At 45.2% G+C, this 20,483-nt stretch overlaps 1 protein-coding gene across 1 annotated transcript in view; it reads right to left on the bottom strand.

Annotated features, from left to right (window-relative positions):
- Positions 1-20,076, bottom strand: part of LOC120944146 (lactase-phlorizin hydrolase-like) — a 57,299-nt gene extending 37,223 nt beyond the window's left edge. Inside the window, exons 1-7 of the mRNA XM_040358060.1 lie at positions 19,499-20,076; positions 17,574-17,644; positions 14,483-14,563; positions 12,790-12,895; positions 10,192-10,267; positions 7,865-8,534; positions 3,623-4,268 (exon numbers count right to left, since the gene is read on the bottom strand). Of these exons, the coding sequence (XP_040213994.1) occupies positions 3,623-4,268; positions 7,865-8,534; positions 10,192-10,267; positions 12,790-12,895; positions 14,483-14,563; positions 17,574-17,644; positions 19,499-20,051 (2,203 nt within the window). The 5' untranslated portion in view covers positions 20,052-20,076. The remainder of the gene's footprint in view (positions 1-3,622; positions 4,269-7,864; positions 8,535-10,191; positions 10,268-12,789; positions 12,896-14,482; positions 14,564-17,573; positions 17,645-19,498) is intronic.
- Positions 20,077-20,483: the final 407 nt, after the last annotated feature.

Raw genomic sequence — 20,483 nt, 5'->3', positions numbered from 1 at the left:
ATAATAGATTCGACATTACAGAGAATAGATTTCGATTTATGAGAAAATAGATTCGACATTATAGAGAATAGATTCGACATTATTACTAGTCATACAACATTAGAATTCTTGTAGGCGGAAAATTCGAACAGAAATGTACGATTCGATTCGTTTGAACAATCAACAGAAACCAAAAATATTCGACGTTCCGTCGAATATTCGACCATTCGACAGAAACCAAGTATTATTGGATTTTCGGACGAAAGCTATTCCCCAACGAAAAACGAAATAAATCAAAACGATTTTCGGGAGTAACTAAATAAATTTATTTTCCAAACGAAAACGAAAAAACGAAACGAAATATTCCAGTCTGCACATGTCTACTGTATACTCCAATAAAGCATGAAAAATTTGCATTTAAAGCTCCAGAAGATACCTATTGACCAATAAGAGTGTCCATCAAAGCAATTGGAACTTGAATGTCCTGTTTGGTCCTTGGGTACCACCCAGTTTTTGTTGAGGCTTAATGAGATCACACCATGTTGGTTTCCCCAAAAATTATCATCATAAGTATGGTAGACTCTGGCATGGGCTCTCAACAAGTTGTGACCTATTTTGTATGGAGCATAGCCAGGGTAGCCAACCTTCCTGATGTGGCCCCTCTCTAGCTCCAGTAGATACCTATTGATCAATAAGCGTGTCCATCAAAGCAATTGGAGCTTACAAGATAAAGAATTAAAAAAGCTGATGAGTGGGGGAAGAGGTGAGATGCTGCTCACCCACACTATGCACAGACACTATCCACACTAGGCACCCACACAGACACCCAGGCACTGTAGTGCCCCTAGAGGGGAAGCAAAGTGGGTCTTTCCATTATGATGGAGATTGGGGGGTCTATTACTCCACTTTCTTACACCAGCTTTGAGGCATTTTTTCTCCCACTGACCACAAGTTAGGGACAAAATATTACTAACCAATGCACCCTGTAGGCTGTGCTGTATCTTACAGTCCTGTCCACTGCACTGCATTCACAATTTCCCACATTATACTTCTGACCCCTGATCTGTATTTGCCATGTTGCTAATTATACTCTTGACACTTGCACTGTATATGCTATGGTGTACATTATGGGCTAGATTCTTAGAGGAGATACGACGGTGTATCTCCAGATACGCCGTCGTATCTCTGAGTCCGGCCGGTCGTATCTATGCGCCTGATTCATAGAATCAGTTACGCAAAGATTTCCATTAGATCCGACTGGCGTAAGTCTCTTACGCCGTCGGATCGTAACTGCATATTTACGCTGGCCACTAGGGGCGTGTACGCTGATTTACGCATCAAAATATGTAAATCAGCTAGATACGCAAATTCACGAACGTACGCCCGGCCGACGCAGTAAAGTTACGATGTTTACATTAGGCTTTTCCCGGCGTATAGTTACCACTGCTATATGGTGGCGGAAGTGCGGCGTACCAATGTTAAGTATGGCCGTCGTTCCCGCGACTAAATTTGTAAATTTTACGTTGTTTGCGTAACTCGTCCATGAATGGGGATGGACGTGATTTACGTTCACGTCAAAACCAATACGTCCTTGCGGCGTATTAGGAGCAATGCACACTGGGAGATTTCCACGGACGGCACATGCGCCATTCGTGAAAAACGTCAATCACGTCGGGTCACAGAACATTAACATAAAACACGCCCCCCTGTCCCACATTTGAATTAGGCGGGCTTACGCCGGCCGATTTACGCTACACCGCCGCAACTTACGGAGCAAGTGCTTTGAGGATACAGCACTTGCCCGTCTAAGTTGCAGAGGCGTAATTTAAATCGGATACGTTACGCCCGGGCAAAGTTACGCGGATCTACCTGAATCTGGCCCTATATTTCTCTGTCCCCTACACTATATAAGTTATATTGTATGTTATACTCCTGACTGCATTCACTGTTTTGTATATTATGATTTTGACTCCTGTGCTGTATATGCTATGTTGTACATTAAATAAAGTGATATCAAGGGTTCAGCTTAATTAATTTATTTTCATTTTATTTATTTATTTAGATGTTATTGATTTTTTTATTGATTTTTTTTTTTTTTATTTGTTTATTTTTATTTTGTTTATTTTATTTATTGATTTTTTATTTTATTTTTTATTGATTTTCATTTTATTTTTTTATTTTTTTTTTTTTTTATGGTTGAACTTGATGGACTTGTGTTGAACTTGATGGACCTGGCTAACTATGTAACTATGTAGCTTTAAAAAAAAAAAAAACATTCAATACTCAGCTGCTCTGTGCAGTGGTTCCTCTTCTTCTCGGGTCCCCCTGGCTCCTCGCCCATGACCAGTGCTCTCAATAGCAAGCTGAAGGGTCCAATGATATCAGCTGGCTGAGGATCTACTGTTGAGGGAGGGGTATGTTGTTGCTTGCTGCTGGAGGGTCAATTAAAGTGGTTGTAAACCCTTTACAACCACTTTATGCTACAGGTAAGCCTTATTATAGGAGATATCGCCTGTCCCCTGCATGTGCCGATCTCATTGGCACATGCGCACTAAAGCATACTGAAGCAATGGCACATAGGCGCTGTTGCTTCAGTCAGTGTGCCGTTACCAATGGCTCCCACGTGCATGTGCGGGAGTGACGTTATCACGGCTCTGGCCAATCACAGCGCCGGAGCCACGATACCCGGAGTAAAACCCCTGGGAGAGATTACGCCGGCCGAAGAGGGTACGAGGACCACTGCGTAGGCTTCGATGTAAGGTAAATAATTCATAATTAGCTAGTATGCTATGCATATTAGCTCATTATGCCTTTGTCTTGCAGGTTTGTTTTTTTATAGGTTTTATAAAAACTTTAATGCTGGCTGTTGGGGGATCTATTGTTGCTGGCTGCTTGAGCATCTATTTTTGCCAGGGGGATTTATTGTTGAGGGAAAAGCAAAACTCTGAAATAACTAACTAACTAATAATAACTTAACTATTACTAACTATTAAAATATAGGTATTGGAATTTTCTTTTTTTAAATGGCTGTCAGTAAATGTAACAAATGTGAATTTATCAGAAGTTACGAATTATCCGTAATAACGAATGCCGTATCTAAATGAATGGAACGTAACAAATTAATAATAAAAAAAAACAATAATAATAAAAACGTATTATAATTATTAACTATTTTTTTGTTCCGTTCCATTTGTTTAGATGCAGCATTCTTTATTTGGGATATTTCGTAACTTCAGAAAAATGTGTATTTGTTATGTTCACTAACAGCCAAATTTGAAAGGAAATTCCAATGCCTATAATTTATTTTTAAGTTAGTTATTATCAGTTAGTTATTATTTAGAATTTTAGAATTTCTGGATTTTTGAATTTTAGAATTCTGAAATTTAGATTTTTCAAATTTCCAAATTTTAGAATTTACGAACTTTCGAATTGTAAAATATTTTAGAATTTACAAAAAAAAAAAAAATTAAATGAAAACTAACAGATTTTTCGGCAGTGCACATGTCTACTGACAATTGAGTGGCGAAGTAAGATAAGTATCAGTGGGTTGAGAAGCTAAGAGGCAAAGTAACATTTATTCTTTACAGTAAATGCAAATTCTCAAGCATTTTAAATATCACATTTCTTATTAAATGGGCATTACCTTTAAGAGCTTCATTGATGTAGGAGGTCAGGTACTGCACTCTGGATGTGTCATTGAATACATCTCCTGTAGTGGATGTTGGCATTCCATTGCCAGTTATGAATATTGCCACTACTGCTTTCCCATACTCTTCCTTGACAAAATTCAAAAGCCTCCTGAGGCCCCATGGCACCACTGAGATCCATGGAGAGGCCGTGGTTGGCCAGGATGGATCCACGTGTGTAGTAAACCCACCAATGTTTTCATAGCTGGACTCACAAACAGAGCTGCTAGAGACATTGACCAGTCGGGATGTGTAGTGTGAGATCCCAATGAAGTCTGCAGTACCTAAAATATAGCTTTTCTCCGCTTCAGTAAAGGTGGGCAATGGAGCCACTATGGTGGGGCACTGGGTGTTCTTCTGGTTTACCTGTGTCTTCAGAACCTCAGGGTAGTCTCCATTCAACAGAATAGGATGAGCAAACCACCCCAGCATGAACTGGACATATCGCTCTGCAGCGCTCACACTTTCTGGGTCATTGGGGTTAGCCGGCTCTGCCCAGTCAGAATTCAGAGAGATGCCCACCGCTCCTAATTGCTCAGCACGGTACTTTTCATCAAAGACATGCCAGGCCCTTGCATGAGCCTTCACAATATTATGGGTAACCTGTGAAAACAACATAAGAAAGAGAGTGTTATGGATCAGGCAGCTCTACTTACAGAATGATAAATCGTAGCGTTTCAAATATGGCTAAAGTATATGTCAAGCCAAAACGTTTGCATAGGATTGGGATTACAACCCCTATCAAATTTTACTGCTGTCCACAGCAGATTTTCTCTTACTTTCGGGAGCTCTCCTCTCACTTTTCTGTTGTACCTTAAGACAGAATGTGTAAGGAAATTACCCCAATGGTAGAGGTAGCAAAAAAAAAAAAAAAACTCAGGAGGTTTTTTGCCATTTCCTACTCAACTCACACTAGTTGCGACCGTGGCTTGCAACAGGGGGTCCGGTGTGTCCCTGTTCTCCATTTCAGGTGCAAATTTTTGCCTGAATTCGGAGCCAAAGACGTACAGAACCCTTTTCCAGTGCATACTGTAGCCACCCCAGATCTGTGTGAACCGGCTCCATTGAGAGTCGGTCACAGGCTCCTCTTCATGCAAATTGGATGTGGGGAAACCCACATCCAATTCGCATAAGTGTGAACCCAGCCTAACTCTAAAAAAAAAAAATTGGGCTTTACACATCCTGTCCTCTCTGACCACTTTACAGTTAACCCCTAAAATCAGCTCCTAAAACCCAACTCTGAGCAAAAAAAATAAAAAATATAGTCTTCCACCACTAGACGTCAGATATGCAGATGACACATTTCAACCTGAAGGTCTTCATCATACACATCGGATTGAAGTCCGGTATCTGCATATAATGTAGTGTTTCTTAAGCCCCGTACACATGGGCCATATGTCGGGCACGATAAGCTGGTTCAATAGAAGCCGGACAACATTTGGCCAACATTCGACCCGTGTGTGCTGCAGCTGGTCCGACAGAGGCCAGCCATTTGGCCAGTCATGTCCTAAGGGACATGACCGATAAAGGTCTGCAGACCGGTCATCAGCCAATGACTGAGAGCACTGACCAGAGTGTTTTGGTGGGGAGCTAGTTTTCGAATTTTCTGACAACAGAAGTTCTTGTCGGAAATAACCATCGTCTGTAGTCAATTCCTACGCACACAAAAATCCTACACATGCTCAGAATCAATTCGACACATGCTCGGAATCATTGAACTTCATTTTTCTCGGCTTGTCGTAGTGTTGTACCGCGTTCCTGACGTTCGGAATTTTTCGACAAGATTTGTGTGACCGTGTGTATGCAAGACAAGTTTGAGCCAACATTCCGTCGGAAAAAAATCCACAGTTTTGTTGTCGGAAATTCCGATCGTGTGTATGCGGCATTAGAGTGGTTAGTGCTGTTTGTTACAGCTTTGTAGTTGTGGATATTATTTAGGTTGAGCTAGGTGTTGGAACCAGTCAGTGATCTCAATTATATATGTTGCTTAAAAACGAAACTGGATAATAATTGATGATAAACTCTTGTGTATCCTCAATAATACACAGTCGAAGTTTGATAAGACCTGAAAGTCTGGCTGCGGTAACTGTTGAGAGTCTAATGCATCCTGGGAATCTTTATCATATCTTTTCTACTTCCGTTCTTTCTCTCTAATCTTCTTCATGTTTCCCCCTTGCCCTGCCTCCTTCCTCCTTCTTTTGGACATCCAAGAAAGATTTCTACTTGATAGTTATTTGTTTTTGTTTAGGCACTTGGTGCAAGTAAGACAGCAAGCGAGAATGTCGAATAAGAGAGATGACCTCTTAAAGTGGAGGTTCACCCTCCAAAAAATTTCTGACATCACACGGAGTCGCGCCATCCTACCGACAGAATGCCGGTGTTTTTTTTTTTTCTCAGCACATACCTCTTAATCCCGATTTTCACCTCACGGCAATCCCGCGGGAGTGGGCGTTTCCAAGCACTGCCTGTGATTGACAGGCTTCCGAACGGCGCATAGTGCGCATCACAGGTTGCCGAAAAAACCCGAACGTCGGTGCGGCTCTATACGGCGCCTGCGCACCGACGTTCGGGTTCTTCGGAATTTTTTTTAAAGGGTGAACCTCCACTTTAAGAACCTGCTCTTTCCTCTAGCAATTGTTGAGATGTAATGGTATTTCTTTTCTCTGCCCTAATTGAAAGCTTTGGCCCGGATTCACATACATTGGCGCATATTTATGCCGGCGTAGCGTATCAAATATACGCTACGCCGACGTATCGCAGAGAGGCAAGCACCAAATTCACGAAGCACCTCCCAAACTGCGCTGGGTTCCCTCGGCGTAAGCCATCGTAAGTGGAAGTGGGCGCATGCGCCGTCCCGTGGACGTATCCCAGTGCGCATGCTCAGAATCACGTCGAAACAACTGCCTAAGATACGTCGAATCACTGCCTACGACGTGAACGTAACCTACGCCTAGTCATATTCATGTACTACGTAAACAACGTAAAATACGATGGCTGTGTTCCCTGGTCCATACCTTTGCATGAGTTGCGCCTCCTATATGGGGAATAACTTCATGCCGGACGTATGACTTACGCAAACCGCGTATATTATGCGCCGGGCGCATGTACGTTCGTGAATCGGCGTATCTACCTCATTTGCATATGTGAATAGAAAATCAATGGGAGCGTCCCTAGCGGCCAGCGTAAATATGCGCCCACGATACGCCGGCGTAGGAAAGTTACGTCGGTCGGATGAAGCCTATTTTCAGGCGTATCTTGGTTTCAGAGTCCGGCGCATAGATACGACGGCCCATATTTACACTTACGCGGCGTATCTCGAGATACGTCGGCGTAAGTACTTTGTGAATCCAGGCCTTTGTCTTCGCTTTATTGGTTACCCCACAAAGGGAATTTGTACCTAAGGGCCAGATTCACCAAAGAGATACGATGGCGTTTCTCCTGAAACGCCGTTGTATCTCTGTTTCTATCTATGCGACTGATTCATAGAATCAGTTACGCATAGATATCCATAAGATCCGACAGGTGTAATTGTTTTACACTGTCGGATCTTAGGATGCAATACCGCGGCCGCCGCTGGGTGGAGTTCGCGTCGTAAACCAGCGTCGGGTATGCAAATTAGCAGTTACGGCGGATCCCCGACAGATTTTCGCGTTCGCTACGTCGTCCGTAGTCAAGTTTCCCGTCGCAATTTTAGTCGCTATTTTACCTGCCCTAACTTTAGTCAGCAATCGTATTGCTTTCTAAAGTATGGCCGTCATACCCGCGTCGAAATTTAAAATTCAACGTCGTTTGCGTAACACGTCCGGGAATACGAAAGTATGCTACGCGCGTCGCTGTTCGAAAAAATTATGTCACGGCGCGCAAAGCACGGCGGGAGTTAGGAAACGGAGCATGCGCAGTAGGTCCGGCGCGGGAGCGCGCCTAATTTAAATGGCACGCGCCCATTTGAATTGGCCCGCCTTGCGCCGAAAGGCCGCCGGCGTAGTTTTCATCGCAAGTGCTTTGTGAATCAGGCACTTGCGATGAAAACTTGCGGCGGTGTAACGTATTTACGATACGTTACGCCGCCGCAGTTCTATGTGAATCTGGCCCTTAGAGCCTGTTTACTTTTTCCCCCTTGTGGGTGCTGTGTTTTCTTAAATACATAAAAATTTCATAAAAAGATTGAAATCTAGAAAGAACATTTTTTTAAGTTTCACCTTAAATGAGGCGTTCCCTGGATCTTTAATCCCAGGGGCATGCTCTCCGGTGCCATAACCTGCATAACTGACCACCCAGGGTTCATGGAAGGTTATCCAAATCTTCACACGGTCTCCAAAACTGCTAAAGCAGAAATCGGCATATTCCTCAAAGGCGTCAATGATGGCTTCATCCTGCCAGCCACCTGTCTCCTGCAAAGCCTGGGGCAGATCCCAGTGGTACAGTGACACAATCGGTGTGATATTTTCTTCTATTAATCTATCAATCAGTTTATTGTAGTATTTCACCCCATATGTGCTAACTGAGGACTTTCGCCCCGTTGGAAAGACTCGGGACCAGGAGATGGAGAAGTAGTAGACCTTAGTCTGTAGACTTTTTAGGAGGGATATGTCATAGTCAATCTTATTGTAGCTGTCAGCGGCCACATTTCCAGTGGCATTGTCTTGAGCATTGCCTTGTTCTCCAAACACATCCCATATAGACTGTCCTCTTCCTCCCTCAGTCCAGCCACCTTCAACTTTGAAGGCAGCAGAAGAAGAACCCCACAAAACACCACCAGGGAATCTTTCCGATAAGAAGGCATCACGCTCAGCTGGTGTCTGGTTGGCAAACTTCTCCCAAACAGTGGTGAATGCCGATCGTGAAGATCTATCCAGCTGCTTCTGTGATCTGCAACACAAGAAACAATCAGCCTTTTCCCAATGGTGCCAGGAATCTAAACGAGAGGAATCATTTTCCCAGAAAAAAAGTTACTTTGTTGTAAGTAGTTGCTGAATATAAAATTTCTCTTGGTTGCAAGCAGGGGCGGACTGACAACTCATGGGGCCCCCGGGCAACAGGAGATCATGGGGCCCCCTGTATCCCTACCCACACTCAAGCTACACCCACACACATCATGGGGGCACACAGCAGGGCCTAGGGGCATGGAGCAGGGCCTAGGGGCATGGGGGCAGATAGCTGGGCATGGGGCACAGAGCAGGGTGTGGGGAAGACATCAGGACATGGGGGCACAGAGCAGGGCATAGGGTAGACAGCATGGCATGGGGGCAAAGAGCAGGGCATGGGGCAGAAATCAGGGCATGGGGTCACAGAGCAGGGCATAGGGTAGACAGCAGGGCATGGGGGCAGAGAGAGTGCAGGGTATGGGGCAGAGAGAGTGCAGGGTATGGAGCAGAGAGAGTGCAGGGTATGGAGCAGAGAGAGTGCAGGGTATGGGCAGAGAGAGTGCAGGGTATGGGGCAGAGAGAGTGCAGGGTATGGGGCAGAGAGAGTGCAGGGTATGGGCAGAGAGAGTGCAGGGTATGGGCAGAGAGAGTGCAGGGTATGGGCAGAGAGTGTGCAGGTTATGGGCAGAGAGAGCGCAGGGTATGGGGCAGAGAGAGCGCAGGGTATGGGGCAGAGAGAGTGCAGGGTATGGAGCAGAGAGAGTGCAGGGTATGGGCAGAGAGAGTGCAGGGTATGGGCAGAGAGAGTGCAGGGTATGGGCAGAGAGATTGCAGGGTATGGGCAGAGAGATTGCAGGGTATGGGCAGAGAGAGCGCAGGGTATGGGGCAGAGAGAGCTTCTTTCCACCCTTCACCCAGCAGTCTCTTCTACCTCTTGGGGTCTCTGAACTATTGCTGGGAGTTTTCACTTCTAAAGCCCCATACACGCGATCGGATTTTCCGCAGACAAAAGCCTCATGCATTTTTTCGGGATGTAAAAAATGTCATTTTTTTTATGTCATTAAAAACGATCATGTGTGGGCTCCATAGCATTTTTCACAATGTAAAAAATGGCCATTAAAACGTCGTAAAAAATGGTCCTGTGTGGGCTTTAACAATGTGAAAAAACGTGCATGCTCAGAGGCAAGTTATGAGACGGGAGCACTCGTTCTGGTAAAACTAGCGTTCGTAATGGAGATAGCACATTCGTCGCTCTGTAACAGACTGAAAAGCGCAAACCGTCTCTCACCAAAATTTTACTAACACAAAATCAGCATAAGCAGCCCCAAAGGTGGCACCATCCGAATGGAACTTCCCCTTTATAGTGCCGTTGTACGTGTTGTACGTCACCGCGCTTTGCTAGAGCATTTTTCTTTCACGATCGTGTATAGGCAAGGCTATCCAACATTTGTCCATGTAAAATCCGACAACAATTATCCGGTGGAGCGTACAAACGGTCGAATTTTCCACCAACAGCCTGTCATCACACAATTCCGGTCGGAAAATCTGATCGTGTGTATGAGGCTTGAGAGATAAAAGATGTAAGCAAACATCTGACTAAACCAATAAATAAGAACCATTTTTGTGTAAACTGACCCGAAAAAAATGCAACAGATACCTACCCTACTTTACCTGAAGATACAGGGAGGAGATTGTTGACATCGTATCCCAAGAAGGTGGCGCCTGTCCCAGTTATAGCTGAAAAGAAGAAAACAGAGTTAACCACTTGAGACCCGCGCTATTGACAAAAGACGTCAACAGCGCGGCTCTCAGGTGCCAGCTGGACATCTTTGGACGTCATTTAAAGTGCATTACCCGCGCGCGCCTCTGGGAGACGCGCAGCGGGTAAACACTGTCCCGGCGCATCGCTGGGGAGCCGATGCGTGTACCTGGTGGCCGCGATGTCCGCCGGGTACACGCGATCGTCGGTGACACAGCAGGGACGTGGAGCTTTGTGTGTAAACATAGAGCTCCACGTGCTGTCAGAGGAGAGGAGACCGATCTGTGTCTCTTGTACATAGGAACACAGCATCGGTCACCTCCCCCAGTCACCCCCCTCCCCCCACACAGTTAGAACACACCCAGGGAATACATTTAACCCCTTCCTCACCCCCTAGTGTTAACCCCTTCACTGCCAGTCACATTTATACAGTAATTAGTGCATTTTTATAGCACTGATCGCTGTATAAATGTGAATGGTCCCAAATTTTTTCAAAGGTGTCCGATACGTCCGTCGCAATATCGCAGTACCCAATAAAAATCGCAGATCGCCGCCATTACTAGTAAAAAAAAAATAATAATAAAAAAAAAAAATTCTGTCCCCTATTTTGTAGGCGCTATAACTTTTGCGCAAACCAGTCGCTTATTGCGATTTTTTTTTTTTTTACAAAAATACATCGAAAAATACGTATCGGCCTTAACTGAGAAAAAAAATTGGGATATTTATTATAGCAACAAGTAAAAAATATATATATATTTTTTAAATTGTCGCTCTTTTTTTGTTTATAGCGCAAAAAATAAAAACCACAGAGGTGATCAAATACCACCAAAATAAAGCTCTATTTGTGGGAAAAAAAGGACGTAAATTTTGTTTGGGAGCCACGTCGCACGACCGCGCAAATGTCAGTTAAAGCGAAGCTGAAATTCCGCCTGGGCACGAAGGGGGTTTATGTGCCCAGTAAGCAAGTGGTTAAACCTGCAGGCACAACAAGCAGAGAAAAAAATAGACGAGGAATGGGGTAGGCTATAGGTATGTCTGTTCATTATTTAAAGTTGAAAGTCAACCAAACCTTTTTTGTTCACTTTGGATACAGGGGAGAAGGAATAAATTCGCAAAAGGGATGTTATTGCTATTTTTGGTCCTGTTGGATAGATCTTGCCTTACTTCCTGAGATTGGAAGTGGAAAAAGTGAAAAAAGCTCTCTATTCTCTCTGGGGTAGATTCACATAGATTAGCGGATCTTTAGATCTGCGTAATCTATCTGATTTACGATCCGCCGGCGCCATTTTGAGAGGCTAGTGCAGTATTCACAAAGCACTTACCTCGAAACTTGCGCTAGGGGGAGTGTATTATTTAAATCAGGCGCGTCCCCGCGCCGATCGTACTGCGCCTGCGCCGGCCGCGATTTTTCCCAGGGCATTTCTGCATTGACTTCAATGGAATGCAATACCGCATGCGGCCAGGGCCGGCCTTTGGGGTGTGCGAGCTGTGCGGCTGCACAGGGCGCCATGGGCAACAGGGGGCGCCCTGCGGCGCACACACAGCTCACAGAATGTGATGGGGTGCAGTTCACCCAGGCGCCACAGATGTGGGGGCGCTCAAGCCCCAGCCTGCCCTATACCACCCCAACCTGCCCTATGCTACCGCAAGCTGCCCTATACCACCCCAACCTGCCCTATACCACCCCAACCTGACCTATACCACCCCAGCCTGCCCTTTACCACCCCAGCCTGCCCTATGCCACCGCAACCTGTCCTATGCCACTGCAACCTGTCCTATGCCACCGCAACCTGTCCTATGCCACTGCAACCTGCCCTATACCACCCCAACCTGCCCTATGCTACCGCAACCTGACCTATGCCACCACACCCTGCCCTATGCTACCACAACCTGACCTATGCCACCACACCCTGCTCTATACCACCTAATCCTGCCCTATGCCACCCCAGCCTGCCCTATATTGCCCCAGCGGTCCCAATACCACCCTATACTTTAATTTACAGGGGCCATTTGGGGGGGGGGCGCCACAGGATTATCTTGCACAGGGCACCTGAACACCTAAGGCCGGCCCTGCATGCGGCCAGAGGTGGGGGGTGCCGCAGAGCCTCGGAAGCGGGCGAAAAGGCCCGAGGACACCTCGGCTGACCTCGGAAAGACTTAGTTCCTGAGATTTGCCAAGGTCAGCCATGCTGGCCTTTCCGTGCACTTCCGAACTGCACCAAACAGCTGCGATCAGCGACGTTCGGCTCTACTCGGCTCCGGCGCCCCCACCTCAGACCAAATGCGGTAAGGCAACCACTTTGGCCTGAATCGTGCTCGTTTTGCGAGACAACAGTCGCAAACCGAGTTACAATTTTTAAAAATACAGTGCTCGTATTGTGAAACGCTTGTTAACCACGTTACTCGCAATCTGAGGTTCCACTGTATATGGTAGGTAGGGTGGAGGATTACATCTAAGCTGGGTGCAGCCACAACATCATAAAATATGACACTTTCTTACCTGTGTGTATGTTTAATGCCATAAGATTTTTACCGCTCTGCAGATTGACATTACAGCTTGAAAGGGTTAAACCAAAGACTAAAACCTTTAGATTCTTCTTCAGGTTCTAAAAGTTGTAAAGAAGAAAAATCGTTAAAGCGGTGTTAAATCCAAAATCAAAAAATGTATATATTGCAGCTGACCAATCATTAGATGTGGTGGTTGCATTTGTTTTCTTCTTTTTATGCATGTTTTCCTTTATTTTTACCTGGTGATCCTGCTAGTAACATACCTTCTATATTAGGGTGGCTACATTTTGAATTAAAGGGGTTGTAAAGGTTAAAAAAAAAAAAAAAATCCCTAAATAGCTTCCTTTATCTTAGTGCAGTCCTCCTTCACTTACCCCATCCTTCCATTTTGCTTTTAAATGTCCTTATTTCTTCTGAGAAATCCTCACTTCCTGTTCTTCTGTCTGTAACTCCCCACAGTAATGCAAGGCTTTCTCCCTGGTGTGGAGAAAGCCTATTGAGGGGGGAGGGGGCGAGCAGGCAAGTCAGGACACTCTCTACTTTGCAGATAGAGAAAGGCGTCCTGACACTCCTGCTCGGCCCCTCCCCCCTTTAAGAGGCTTTCTCCACACCAGGGAGAAAGCCTTGCATTACTGTGTGGAGTTACAGACAGAAGATTCTAATAGACTGCAACCACGTGTGAGCAAGGTATGCAATTTAACAAGTTAAATCACTCCCTTCCACCACCCACCAAAGTGATCGAGTGGCTAATTAGCCACTCAAATCACTTCTGATAGAAAAGTAATCACCGGCTGAAAAGATCCATAGCGGGATGATGCCTGTAGGTGCATGCATCATCCCGGTATACTGGACGTCCTACGGGCGGAAAGCAGTTGAGAGACGTAGTGCCTTAAGCTCCCAAATAGAGGGGCGTGTTCTATATATGTTTTTTTAGCAGACACCCCTAGGGAATAAAATGGCTGTCATTGCAACTTTTTATCTCGCAGGATATTTACGCAATAATTTTTCAAACGCCTTTTTTTGGGGAAAAAAACGGTTTCATGAATTTAAAAAAAAAAAAAAAAACAGTAAAGTTAGCCCAATTTTTTTGTATAATGTGAAAGATGAAGTTACGCCGAGTAAATATATACCTAACATGTCACGCTTTAAAATTGCGCACACTCATGGAATGGCGCCAAACTTCAGTACTTAAAAATCTGTGAGTACGGCGCCAGAAAAAAAAATAAAGGCATACTGTAGCTCGCGCTAGTATGCTGCATTTCATGGTAGAAACTTGTTTCTTAGGGTGAACCACCGCTTTAATCATCAACCATGTGAGTTGCTAAATGTTGTACCTTCATTAAATGTAACCATATTGCTACACTTAGAGGCACCTCTCTTCTCTTTTATACTCTGGAGCTCCTGCTGGATTTCGCTTCTAATCCCCTTGTGGAAGCTTCCATGTGTGGATGGACATTTTATGGTTTCACAACCAATCACATTGCTAGAATCTTTTTTTATGGACTATAAACTGAAGGACCTATGAATAAATGGTTGTGGAACGAATCATTTGAGTTTCCATTATTTCTTATAGGAAAATTTGCTTTGATATACAAGTGCTTTGGATTAAAAGCATGTTTCTGGAACGAATAATGCTCGCAATCCAAGGTTTTACTGTACCTCTTATGGCTGGCCACAAATCTTACCTTATAGGCTGTCCATGTTGGCAGTAGGTTAGAGTCCTGGCAATTATATTCCAGGTTTAGTGCCAGGAAATCCACTGACTCCTGGAAAATAAATAATATATAAAGATGTAAATGCTTATTCTACTTCAAATGAACACAATCATTTCATTAAAGTTAGAAAAAATAAAACAAATTGAAGTGTCAGTCGGCCAAAGGTTTTATTTCAATTATAGGTGGAGCTTAACTATTTGCTGATTTTCTATTTTCCTTGTGGATCCCATCAGCAAAATCTTCTAATCATTATTTGTAGCTACAACCTCAATTCCAAAAAAGTTGGAACGCTGCCATCAATTTCAAAATTACCATATTTCTCGGCGTATACCGCGCACTTTTCCCCCTTAAAATCATGGGAAAATCGTGGGTGCGCGATATATGCCGATCTCTGCTGTCTAGAGCCAAGCACTCAGCTAGGCTCGGCTCCGCCCGCCGCAGCCTAGAGCCGAGCCAAGTGTACTGTGCACTCAGCTAGGCTCGGCTCCACCCGCAGCCACGCGAGAGGAGCCGAGACAAGCCGAGAGGAGCCGAACACACAGGAAATCCGGCTCCTGTGTGAAAAAATAAAAATTCTGCTATAAAACATATCCAATAAAAAAAAATTACAAATCGAATTTCTTCATAAGTTTAGGCCAATATGTATTCTGCTACATTTTTTTGGTAAAAAAAAATCCCAATAAGCGCCTCATGATTAGTTTGCGCAAAAGTTATACCGTCTACAAACTATGGGATCTTTTTATGAAATTTGTATTTATTTCATTTTTTTACTAGTGATGGCGGCGATCAGTGATTTTTAGCAAGACTGCGACATTGCGGCGGACAAATCTGAAACTAAGTGGCACTTTTTGGGGACCGGTGACACCAATACAGTGATCAGTGCTATAAAATATGCACCTTCAGGGTACTAATGACGCTGGCAGGGAAGGGGTTAACATCAGGGGTGATCAAAGGGTTAAATGTGTCCCCTGGGAGTGCTTACTAAGCCCCCATTCACACCTAGGCGTTTTGTCGCCTGTAGTGTGACGCCGCAGCAGCCCCGAGACGCCAGAGGGACGAAAACACATGCACCTCTATGGAGATGGTTCACATCTCCACGCCGAACGCCGTACGCCTGCCGCCTGAAAAAAAGTCCCGGACCTTTTTTCAGGCGGCTTTCGGCGTTCGGCATAGGAGATGTGAACCATCTCCATAGAGGGGGTAAGGCTGCATTCACAATCGCGGTACAAAACGCCGCTATTTGTCGCCGCAATTCGCGGGACAAAACACCGCGATTTTGTACGCCGAAGTGTGAATGCAGCCTTACTGTGGGGGAGAAGACAGAAGACAGTACTGTTAAAAGACAGATATCCTTGTTCCTGTTTAGCAGAAACCCAAGATCTCTGTCTTCCCCTTTGACAGAACAGCGATCTGCATTGGTTACATAGGCAGACTGCTATTCTGCCTATGTCTGGAACAATCGGAGGGTCCTGGAAAGAGGCAATTACAAACTTGTATGTGATTTTGCCTGTAGGAGCCGACGCCCCGCAGAAATTATCATTTTTTTTGCAGGAAAATTACTCAGAACCCCCAAACGTTATATATGTTTCTTTAGCAGAGACCCTAGAGAATAAAATGGCGGTTATTGCAACTTTTTATGTCACACGGTATTTATGTCACAAGCGTACTTTCGTATTCCCGGACTTCTTACGCAAGAAAAAAAATGTTTGAAATTCGACGCGGGAACGACGGCCATACTTTAACATGGGCTGTGTAAAGTTAGGGCAGGTAAAACGACGACTAACTTTGCGACAGGAAACTAGACTAGCAACGACGTAACGAACGCTAAAAAACCGTCGTGGATCGCCCGTAAAATCTAATTTGCATACCCGACGCTGGAATACGACGCAAACTCCACCCAGCGGCGGCCGAGGTACTGCATCCTAAGATCCGACAGTGTAAGACAATTACACCTGTCGGATCTAAGGGCTATCTATGCGTAACTGATTCTATGAATCAGTCGCATAGATACTTCAGAGAAACGCCGTCGTATCTCTTCTGTGAATCTGGCCCTCTGATCTGATGAAACAAAGATTGAACTCTTTGGCCTGAATGGCAAGCGTCATGTCTGGAGGAAACCAGGCACCGCTCATCACCTGGCCAATACCATCCCTACAGTGAAGCATGGTGGTGGCAGCATCATGCTGTGGGGATGTTTTTCAGTGGCAGGAACTGGGAGACTAGTCAGGATCGAGGGAAAGATGGATGCAGAAATGTACAGAGACATCCTCAAAGAAAACCTGCTAAAGAGCGCTCTGGACCTTTGACGGGGCGAAGGTCCAACAGGACAATGTCCCTAAGCACACAGCCAAGATAACAAAAGAGTGGCTATGGGACAACCCCTTGTGAATGTCCTTGAGTGGCACAGCCGGAGCCCAGACTTGAACCCGATAAAGCATCTGAAAATGGCCGATGCTCCCTATCCAAACTGATGGAGTTTGAGAGGACCTGCAAATAAGAATGGGAGAAACTTCCCAAAAAGACTTGAGGGTGTAATTGGTGCCAAAGGGGCTTCAACAAAGTATTGAGCAAAGGCTTATGTACATGGAATGTTTACATTTTTTATTTTTCAATAGTTTTGCAAAGATTTCAAACAAAGTTCTCTCATGTTGTCATTATAGGGTATTGTTTGTAGAATTTGGAGGAAAATAATTAATTTATTCAATTTTGGAATAAGGCTGTAACCTAACAAATAGTGGAACAAGTGAAGGATTGTGAATACTTTCCGGATGCACTGTATGCCACTTGATATACGCAAATCCAATAAGATCTAATCTTAGGGCATTTCCACCAGATAATGAAGATAGGTGCCTGGGGTATAAACAGCTCCTGAAACATGAGCTGTAGATATCCAGAGCAAATTTCACCAAGGGCCCTTTCTTTGTTTTTATGATATATTATTTGCTTTAGCTAGGTTTCTGTACATTTGGCTGTTTAGTTTATATACCACAGACAACAACAACAACAAAAAAAAACAGACAAGTATAACTGAATAAATGATTGGTGAAGGGGTTACGTTTACCAAGAAATGTTCTTGAATTGTAGGTAATACGTCCACAAGGGCTGGATCTGCAGCAATTGACAGCTGTCCACCTGATGGAGGAATTTTAAAAACATTGTTATATATTACATTTACTACCGTGTTTCCCCGAAAGTAAGACTGGGTCTTATATTAATTTTGTCCACAAAAAACACGCTGGGGTAGATTCAGTAAGCAATTGCGTCTGCGTATCCATAGATACGCAGCGCAATTGCTTAGTTGCGCCGGCGTATCGACTTTTCTGTATTCAGAAAGCTCGATATGCCGACTGCAGCCTAAGATATGACTGGCATAAGGCTCTTATGCCGTCGTATCGTAGGCTGCATTCTTACGATGGCCGCTAGGTGGCGTTCCCGTAGTGGTCAGCGTAGAGTATGCAAATTGCATACTCACGCCGATTCACAACCGTACGCGCGCCCTGCGTTCGCATTTTACGTTGTTTGCGTTCGGCGGTTTCTGCGTAAGGCTGCTCATGCTATTAGCAGGGGCAGCCAATGCTAAGTATACCCGTCGTTCCCGCGTCGCGATTTTTAAAAATTACGTTGTTTGCGTAGGTGAATCGTGAATGGCGCTGGACGCCATTTACGTTCACGTTGAAGCAAATGACGTCCTTGCGACATCATTTACCACAATGCACGTCAGGAAGGTTTCCCGACGGAGCATGCGCACTACGTTCGGCGCGGGAACGCGCCTAATTTAAATGATCCACGCCCCCTACGGGATCATTTAAATTACGCGCGCTTACGCCGGGCAGTTTTACGGAGCGCCCGCGCAAATTACGGAGCTACTGCTTCGTGAATGAAGCATAGCGCAAGTAATTTACGGAGGCGTAGCGTTAAAACGGTACGCTGCGCCTCCGTAACAGTGCGCAGCCCTACCTGAATCTACCCCACTAGGGCTTACTTTCGGGGGGTAGGGCTTATTTATTTACGGAATGTACAAATAACACAACGGGGGGGACGGGGACGGGAGGTGACGTCATGCCCGCAGTTCACCCGAGACTGTGTGGACGGAAGTGGGTGCAAATACCTGTCTTTAGACAAGTATCTGCACCCCCCTCCCCCCTGAAAGGTGTCAAATGTGACACCGGAGGGGGGATGGGTTCCGATCAGCGGGAGTTCCACTTTAGGGTGGAGCTCCGCTTTAAGGCAGTCCATTAATTTGAATGAACTGCCTAAAGCACCACAACAGACCAAACATTTGGACTTGCAGCCAGGGCTGGTGCAAAGATTTTTGACACCCTACAGTAGGTGAAACCTAATTTTGCCACCCCCCCCCCTTGGCTCCACCCCCTTTCCCCCTACCCATGTAAACCCCCACCTTTTTAATGAAGCGCCCATCAAATGCAGCCCATCAGCGCCTATCAAATGCAGCCCACCAGCGCCGATCAAATGCAGCCTGTAGAAACGACGGCTCAATGCGTATGACGTGAACGTAACCTACGCCCAGCCCCATTCACGTACGACTTACGTAAACGACGTAAAATCCAACGGCTGTTCCGACGTCCATACCCTAACATGACTTACCCCTGCTTTATGAGGGATAACTTTACGCCGGACGTACGACTTACGTAAACGGCGTAGCTTACTGCGACGGGCGCAAGTACGTTCGTGAATCGGCGTATCTAGGTCATTTACATATGGAAGTGTCCCTAGTGGCCAGCGTAAATATGCACCCAAGATACGACGGCGTAGAAGACTTACGTCGGTCGGATGGAGCCAGAATTCAGGCGTATCTGGTTTCAAGAATACGGCGCATTGATACGACGGCGCATCCGTGGACTTACGCGGCGTATAAGAAGATACGTCGGCGTAGGTCCTACCTGAATCTCGCCCTTGGTTGCTAAGCTACAACCTATACAAATGGCTTCAACATAATATAATTCAAAATGCAATAGGACGCCTCACCAGTTGTTGAGTACTTGCTGCGGTATAAGCTGGATATCTTCACATGTTCTTGCAGCAGATCCTTTAAAGAGACAGTTTTCTCATGTTTGGGGATATCGAAGGTGATCCAAGTGTGGACCAAGTCCCCGAACGTGCGGAAGGCAAAGTCAGCATAGTCTACATACGTATTGTGCTCAGTAGTATGGCGGATGGATAGCCCATCTCCACTATGCAATACTGCTAAAGGTTTGATCCCAGCCTCAGCCAGGACCTGGAGAAGGCTCCTGTAACACTGTACTTGACCGTCACCCTTGACCATGGAGATCTCTTCTAAATGTATCTTGTAGTGGGTCACGCCATATTTCTGCAGAACCAAAATCTGCTCTCTCATCTCCTGTACGTCGTTTTCGTGGCAATCAAACACATCAAATGGCCTTGCTTCATTGTGGAGGCCCTCGATGTTACTTCTAAGAGGTCCAGCAATTGTAATCAAGTCTTTAGCAGTTGCAGAACAGTTTCCATGATGTATTAATGAGAGGAGAACTAAAAGAAGTCCTCTCCGGGCCAGAGCCATCCTGATCAGAAGCTACAAACATACCGGGATTAAGACACTTATACCCGCTCCTCTGGGACCATAAACTCCTTATTATCTTTCTTACAGATAAGAAAACTGCTGAAAAGCCTTTTATTGATGAACATTTGCTAATGTATGATATAGAAAATCCATGCAATGTTATTAAACAGAAACAAGTGTTAATTATTAGCTGAAAGGAACAGGATTCAGGGTAGGACATGATGCCTTTGGTTTAGCACAGGGGCCCACCGAAAATTAGGAAGCCACATATGCAGGGCTGTCTTAATGGCATCATGGGCCCCTGGGCAAAGTAATGTTTTGGGGCCCCTACAATCGAGACAGGCATCAAGTAGGTAGGAGGCAGACAAGCGGAGCTTCCCCTTTTCCCCAGATTACTCCCCCAGCACTCTGACCCCTCTACACCCTAGATCA

This window comes from Rana temporaria, chromosome 6, assembly GCF_905171775.1.
Source record: "Rana temporaria chromosome 6, aRanTem1.1, whole genome shotgun sequence".
NCBI lineage: Eukaryota > Metazoa > Chordata > Amphibia > Anura > Ranidae > Rana > Rana temporaria.
The sequence above is the reverse complement of the archived record's forward strand: the minus strand, read 5'-3'. Positions and strand labels throughout refer to the sequence as shown.